Source organism: Eurytemora carolleeae, unplaced genomic scaffold (assembly GCF_000591075.1).
Source record: "Eurytemora carolleeae unplaced genomic scaffold, Eaff_2.0 scaffold1751, whole genome shotgun sequence".
Taxonomy (NCBI): domain Eukaryota; kingdom Metazoa; phylum Arthropoda; class Copepoda; order Calanoida; family Temoridae; genus Eurytemora; species Eurytemora carolleeae.
This window is the reverse complement of record NW_019397638.1, coordinates 6,475-14,715: the sequence shown is the minus strand read 5'-3', so window position 1 is coordinate 14,715 and position 8,241 is coordinate 6,475. Positions and strand designations below refer to the sequence as shown.

Below are 8,241 nucleotides of genomic sequence, written 5' to 3'. Positions count from 1 at the left end.
ATTTATATTAATTAATTTGTATGTTCTATTGTCTATAATGTCTATTATGTCTATTGTCTATCGTCTATTATGTCTATAATGTCTATCATGTTTATTATGTATATTGTCTATTGACTTTTATGTCTATTGTCTATTTTTGTCTATTATGACTATTATCTATTTTCTATTATGTCTATTGTCTATTATGCATATTGTCTATTACGTCTATTGTCTATTATGCATATTGTCTATTATGTCTATTGTCTATTATGTCTATTGTCTATTATGTCTATTGTCTACTATGTCTATTGTCTATTATGTCTATTGTCTATTATGTCTATTGTCTATTATGTCTATTGTCTATTATGTCTATTGTCTATTATGTCTATCTTGATTCTATCTTTTTCTTAATATCGAGACTAACCTAATCTTGTACTTGTATCCTGAAAAGTGTATAAAATTTAACCAATCAGAGCTGAGTCGCGTTTCAGAAGCCAGGAAATTTGAAACTTTGCGCGACATTTAAGATTACTATACAGGGGGACTCTGTAATTTTGAAAAAACCGGTTTTTTATTTTCTGTACTATATCCAAAAAAGAGTAGATTAAGCAAGAAATTAAATGTGTCTACATTGGATATTCGGATTAAGCAGTCGGGATCAAAGGTATCCAATTCTAAACTTCCCAGCTCAGGAAGCTTTATTCTGTGTTTCTCGGATTAACCACTCAAATTCTTCAAATGAAAAGTTTCCAATGTGAATATTGAATTCAAAAGATCCGACCCCAAAATCATGTTAATTACTTAACTTATACTTATCCTTTTATGTTCAACAGCTATTCTTTTTCCAAACATCTGTCTGTAGCCAGTTGGATGGTAATAATTATTATAAAAATTAAATTTACTTTAATGACTTATTTTTGGCATATTTTATTATTCTTACTTTACTTAATTTTACTTCGGTCTCTGCTGCTTAAATTTGCAAGTCGCTTTAACAAAGAACCACAATTGAAAGCCATCAATTTTCAGATAGACAAAAATAACTCGGTAATTTTTTGCTGAGACAAAGAATTAAGTTGCACTGTTGTGAGTGGGGCAGGAAACATTTCCTTTAAAGGGAGTGTTTTATGATCTGATAGTTACCTTTGGAAACATTTATTCCTGTTGCGAGGATTTTTATTATAAAGACGACATTTTCATGTTTTCCACGAATGTTTGAAAATCTAGCGCCAACGAATTATTATTGAAAAAAATCAAAATATTATTAAATATTAACTATATACGAATGAGTCGAAAAATAATCGTTTCTGAATCTGTATGAATGCTACGTTCTTTAGCATGAGTCGTTTTTAACAATTTTCTCCTGATAGTCGCAACAGATAGAAGTAAGATTAGTAGTTATCAAAAGCGCTTATTTTTCGCCGTAAGTCTGTACCCCCTTTCATTTTTCGCGAACACTCCCTTTAAGCAAATATGTGGAGAGTCCCTTTCTGAATTACTTATTTGTTTCAGAACTTAAATTTGAATATTCTCAGATAGAAGATGATAAACTAATACTCTTATTATACGGTATTAAGGTACTTTTTCATTTTAAATACTCCGAATTGTTATCTTCTGGCCCAAATTTTTATTGTTAATTCTGTTTTAAAATCATTTTTTTTAAAATCGAGTTTACATTTTGTATTCTTTCCAACCCCAAAAGCCCAAAACTTAAGACAGGGTATCGTTATGAAAACCAGTTTTGGAGTCCGGGTTTCACGAGGGGGTCAATGTCCGATTATCAATGGTTCCCTTGAAACAATTATCTGTGGAATACTTTGTAAGTGTTTCTTTTTGGTAATTCATATTTATGTTTTTCTGCAGTAGAAACACACAAGTCAATTTTGTAGAATACCCACAATTGAAAATAATCAGTTTTAACATTTTTGATCATTCAAAGCTTTTATAGTTGTGAATCGGGCATTGCCATCTTTTCATTGAGGGTCACTTGAAACTACGCGTACAGTCCCTTTAAAACGAAAAAGAAGAAGCTCTCACTTACTTCCATATTAGATAAGGATAGAATTAAATATTTATTGAAAATTTTATGAAAATTTTTGGGAAAATTTTTTTAAGTTAATAAAGTTAGAAGTTACTTTCTGTTTAAAAAAATTTAGGGGAAAAAATTATTATTAAAGTTATTGCAACAAATAAAATACTATTTTTATTAATTTTTCTGTTACTTATGATTAAAAATGATTTCCCCTTGTTTAAGATATGAAGTGTAAAGACATAACATAAACAAAAAACATGAACATGTGACATAAATCTTGAATATATTATTTATGCTGTTCAGTTGCTGGGGATAGAACTGATCTTACAGCTGTTGTTAGTAAGGTACATACAGTCCATACAGTACATACAGTACATACAGTATATAATATACTGATAGGGTACTTTCCTTAACAATAACAGCTAATATTTAAAAATAAAGAAAAACAATTATTTAGAATTAAAAATTCCAGGGAAGGGTCTTGACCTCAAAAATATTTAAAAATTTCAAATAAACAAAATGTTATTAAAATAAACGGGGATTTTTACTTTTGCTCGATATGTTTCCGTTAATTTTTCAAGATTTACATAAAGCTGTTAAAGGTTCACTACTATTTTTTTATATTTATGTGCTCAGAGCTGAAAACTTGGGAATTTGGATATTGAGCTATTGAGCTCTTTTTATTATTCTCAAGAGTAGGTTAATCTCTAGTTTGTATCCTGATAAGTGTGTAAATTCAACCAATAGAGTGGCGTATGTCAAATCCAGAACAACCAATCACAAGCTGGGAAAATTTTATATTGTTTGCGTCAATTATTGAGAGAACTCTCATTGGTCGGAACCTTGTAGGGATATAAAAAAGAGAAAAAGAGAGGATTAAGCCGCTAATTATAAGTGTCCAAATTGGATATTCAGATTATTCGATTGGGATTGAGGGTATATCCAATTCTAAAGTTCCCTGCTCAAAAAATAAAAAGGGTAAATAAAAAATCTAAAATTTAGTTACAATGGTACACCTTCATACAAAGTAAATTTGGGAAGTTGCTATATTCAAATGTTGTACATTGAAAATTGCTTTTGTAGATTTTGTGGCCTAACTTCAGAAAAAAATGCTGTATGTTGTATACATTTTACAACAAAAAAGAGTTGTAACATTTTATGAATGTCAATCTAATTTCAGGCTTTCAAAAACACAAATCTTTAAGGTTTCAATTTAGGCAAGTGTTGGCAGTCTGGAATTACTAAGAATATATGCGCTTAGGTATTCTAAACTTTAAACATTTATATTTTATTTCTACTTTTTAATTTTCATTAAAAACTATTCTCTTTCTTTTCGTTTGTTTGTTTTCTGTTTTGGTCTTTTCACTGTTATCTTACTTTTTGTCAATATTTTATGATTTTTCATCGTTTTTTTCCCTATATTTTAATTTTTGTACTTGTTTTTTTTCATTGTTCCTTTTTTGTACTTGTACTTTTCTTGTACTTTGTACTTTTCAACGTGTTTTTTTTCTGTGTTTTTATCTTTTTTCATTGATAAATTTTGTCTTGTGTCAATTAAGTATAATTTGAAAATTATTATTTAGAAATCCCGTTGAATATCTCAATTGGATGAAAGAGCAGTAATGGCTTTGTCTCTTCCAAACCAACATATTCAAAATTATTGCACTCTGGATCAAGGTCATTAGACGCCATTTTGAAATTAAGCCGATATTTTTCCAAAGTGGTTGTGGTTGTGTAATTAATAAAATCCAAGATGGTGGTTGTGTAATTAATTAAATCCAAGATGGTGGTTGTGTAAGATTAATAAAATCCAAGATGGTGGTTGTGTAAGATTAATAAAATCCAAGATGGTGGTTGTGTAAGATTAATAAAATCCAAGATGGTGGTTGTGTCAGATTAATAAAATCCGAGATGGTGGTTCTAAGATTAATAAAATCCAAGATGGTGGTTCTAAGATTAATAAAATTCAAGATGGTGGTTGTAAAATTAATAAAATTCAAGATGGTGGTTGTAAGATTGATAAAATCCAAGATGGTGGTTGTAAGATTAATTAAAATCCAAGATGGTGGTTGTGAAAGATTAATAAAATTAAAAATGGTGGCTTTAAAAGAATAATTAAATTCAAGATTAGTAAAATCCAAGATGGTGGTTGCAAGATTATTAAAATCCAAGATGGTGGTTGTGAAAGATTAATAAAATTAAAGATGGTGGCTTTAAAAGATTATAAAATTCAAGATTAAAAAAATACAAGATGGTGGTTGTGTAGGATTAATAAAATTGAAGATGGTGGTTGTGAAAGATTAATAAAAGTGGTTGTAAGATTAATAAAATCCAAGATTGTGGTTGTCAAAGATTTATAAAATCCAAGATGGTGGTTGTGTAAGATTAATAAAATCCAATATGGTGGCTGTAAGTCTAATAAAATCCAAGATGGTGGTTGTGAAAGATTAATAAAATTCAAGATGGTGGTTGTAAGATTAATAATCCAAGATGGTGGCTTTGAAAGTTTAAATAAATCAAAGTTGGTGGTTTTGAAAGATTAATAAAATCCAAGATGGTGGTTGTAAGATTAATTAAAACCAAGATGGTGGTTTCAAAAGATTAATAAAATCCAAGATGGTGGTTGTAAGATTAATAAAATCCAAAATGGTGGTTATAAGATTAATAAAATCCAAGATGGTGGTTGTAAGATTAATCAAATCTAAAATGGTGGTTGTATGATTAATAAAATCCAAAATGGTGGTTGTATGATTAATAAAATCCAAAATGGTGGTTGTATGATTAATAAAATCCAAAATGGTGGTTGTAAGATTAATAAAATCCAAGATGGTTGTTGTAAGATTAATAAAATCCAAAATGGTGGTTGTAAGATTAATAAAATCCAAGATGGTTGTTGTAAGATTAATAAAATCCAAGATAGTGGTTGTAAAATTAATAAAATCCAAGATGGTGGTTGTAAGAAAATAAAATGGCGGACTAGTTAGATTGAAAGAGAAAAATGTTCTCGTGATTGGAAATGAAGGAGAGGGAATCCCTTATCCTTTACTTCAAATAGTAGACCAAGGTAATTATTGTATTTTAAAGGGATTGCTCAGATATTTGACCAATGAACAATATTGGAGAGGAGGTACCAATTATTAATTATTTTTGTAGATATATATAATATATATTTTAATTTCTAGTTAATCAATAATCATTGTTAAGATCTCTAGATTCAAAAAAATGTTAAGAACAAATTCATTATCTAATTATAAAGAATTGGTAATTTCCATTCTTGATCTAAAGAAATATGAATTTCGAATACATAGCAATCATGATAATTTTTTAAACTTGTAATAAATTGTACAAAACCAGTTCATATAATAAGAGGATGTTTATTGTTTAACAGAAAAACTTCTGGAAAAAATACATCTTTTAAAAGTTAAAATTTTTTATTTTAGGATTGTTCATAAAGTCAGGGAAAGGCGTGGCTCAAGGAATCATTTTTATTTAAATGATATTTTACATTTTTTACATTTTATTTAATTTGCTTGTTTTTTCTTTATTTTTTTATAGTCCTAAGAAACTCATATAGAGTTATAATCAGGATGATTAATTCGTAGATTTTAGAGTTGCTAATTGTTTTTTATGTAAAAATTTTTAAATGGACTGTACACGTAATTTTAAGTTACCCTCGATTAGAAGAGGACATGTCCGATTCCCAGCGCTTTTACCCTTACAGCTTTGGATGATCAAAAATGCAGAGATATTAATTTTTTTTCTTCGAACAAATTTCGAATTTTCAATTGTGGTTTTTCTCTAGTGACTTGCTCATTGTTGCTTCATCAACAATTAGACCAAATTTAATTAAAAAATGTTTAAGCTAGACAAACAGCAATATCTTTCACATTATTAATAAAGATTTTATGGTTACTGTTGTGAATCTGGCATTCCTCTTATCACTTATCACTTATCACTTTAAGATTTAGTTAATAGTTTAATCAACAAACATTGATCGTTAATTGGTGGCAATAAATCATTGTATTCTTATCTTTTAAATACTTTGATTCAGACGACTATGTGGATAGTCTTAACGTGAGTGTTGCTACAGGAATAACACTTCAAGCCCTTTTCAACAACAATAGCAACAACATTAACAACAAAAATAATGATGATAATAATGATAACAGTGCCAATAACATCAGATGATGCACGGTGTTTAATCATATTCGATTATGGAATAATTATGATTTTAATTATTATAACTTCTATCTGAAATTGTTAAATCATAAGCACTAGCTTTAACATCATAAATATTATCTTCAACATCAACAATAATAGCTTCAATATCACCAATATAAGCTTCAACATCAACAATAGTTCTATATCACCAATATAAGCTTCAACATCACCAATATAAGCTTAAACATCAACAATAGCAGCTTCTATTTCACCAATATAAGCTTCTATATCACCAATATAAGCTTCAACATCAACAATAGTAGCTTCTATTTCACCAATATAAGCTTCAACATCAACAATAGAAGCTTCTGTTTCAGAACCATTGATAAAGCACAGAAAAGTCCTCATTACCAAATCAACAATATTGATGAAATCTTAATGTTGTTTTTTTATCACTTATTTTTATTTTTTCAGACCAAAAAATGGCGGAAGAAGAGCGGAAACCTAAAAGGGATTAATTTTTGCTCAACATTTTTTATATTATTATTTTTTATGTTCTCGAGTATTGTGACATCCACATTTGAAATACATTCGAAAATTAACAAAGTTTGAAATTCATCTCTGCAATTCTTCCTCCCAGTGCTAGAAACTTTTGAATTGATTAAAATAATTTGAATTTTCTTTTTCACAATCTTGTCTCTCATTGGTCAGACCCCTAAAAAGAAATAAACTGATTGTTAGATCATGAGAGGTTCTGACTCTGCAAGCATAATTTCTAGTGACTCTTCATGCAAAGATGGCAATGTCCGGTATCCTTGAAACCTGTATCTGATCAATAATTTGGAAATTATGTTGCTTTTCTAGGTTTAAACATGTTCTGCTAATTCCGTTATGTTTTTCTGCAGTAGAAATGCGGAAGTCACTTATGGAGAGTAATATCTAATTTATACTTGATCAGACAAAGTATTTTAAAGTATAGTTGTAATTGCTAGCTATATTTTCACGTAGAATTACGCTTTAAGGTTTAAAGTTACCAAGAACCAAATATATTGAATCAAGAAACATAGTTGAACAACCTAGACTGAGCTTCTCTTCAGCTTTACTCCTCACACTGCCTTCGGGGTTCAAATTTGTTGCCATTTATTAAGTCAGATCCCAACATTGAAAATTAAATCAGATTACCATTATAGATGATTAAATTTTTAAAAAGACCATGATAAAAACTAATTAAGAAATGAGTTAATTAATTAATCCTGTAGTTCCCGAGAACGGATGAGGGATGCTGTGAATAATACGCGGCGGAGAATCAGTGGAGAGGTAGGAATTTATACTGAGCTGGGAACTCTTGTACTGTGGATATCGAGATCAATGATTGAAGTAGATTTTTTTCCCAATCTGCAGATTAGTTCCATCCGCAGTGTAATTGTAACCTGAAGGGATCACTGAAATATAAAGATTAAGCATTGATCCTCAGATCAAAAGTGCGCATAGTGGATTTCGAGATCAAGCGTTTGGAATTATAAGTATTCAACACAAAAGTTTCCAGCTCTGTTTATATTGTACTGTAATGTACTTCATTCATATTTCATATTTTAACTACAAAGCCTGAGATATTACAAATAAGCAATCTCAATTTTTCTATGCATTTTGAACCCGACTAAGGTTGATGTGATTGTTCGTGTAGTCGATTGAATAATTGAATCTTGATTGATTGCGTCTTGATTGGTTGATTGATGTAGGTTTTCCACGTGATCGCTGGAAATGATCAACTGATGAGATTTCGTGTTCTCTCAGATGGCCAACTATCTCTTGAGAGGTAAATGGTCACATACAATCAGAATTGTTCTGGATCCGAAATATTATAGCTCCCGGGATCTGGATCCGCAACATTATTGCTCCAAGGATCCGGATCCGCAACATCATAACTCCCGGGATCTGGATCCGCAACATTATTGCTCCAAGGATCCGGATCCGCTACATTATAGCTTCGGATCCAGATCCGCAAAAATATACGCATCCAAATCCCAAATTATCAACAAAAACATTGGGGGATAAAACCTTTCATTTACACA

At 29.8% G+C, this 8,241-nt stretch overlaps 1 protein-coding gene and 1 long non-coding RNA gene across 2 annotated transcripts; both read left to right on the top strand.

Annotated features, from left to right (window-relative positions):
* The first annotated feature begins 2,239 nt into the window (after nucleotides 1-2,239).
* Nucleotides 2,240-3,636, top strand: LOC111715286 (uncharacterized). Its single transcript, XR_002768200.1, has 3 exons — nucleotides 2,240-2,352; nucleotides 3,226-3,269; nucleotides 3,592-3,636. It is a non-coding gene; the product is annotated as an uncharacterized LOC111715286 (long non-coding RNA).
* On the top strand, nucleotides 3,631-6,642 carry LOC111715292 (probable basic-leucine zipper transcription factor E). Its single transcript, XM_023490599.1, has 4 exons — nucleotides 3,631-3,685; nucleotides 4,989-5,072; nucleotides 5,449-5,484; nucleotides 6,060-6,642. Exons 1-4 carry the CDS (start codon nucleotides 3,631-3,633, stop codon nucleotides 6,194-6,196), a joined length of 312 nt encoding a protein of 103 aa, XP_023346367.1. The 3' UTR covers nucleotides 6,197-6,642.
* Nucleotides 6,643-8,241: the final 1,599 nt, after the last annotated feature.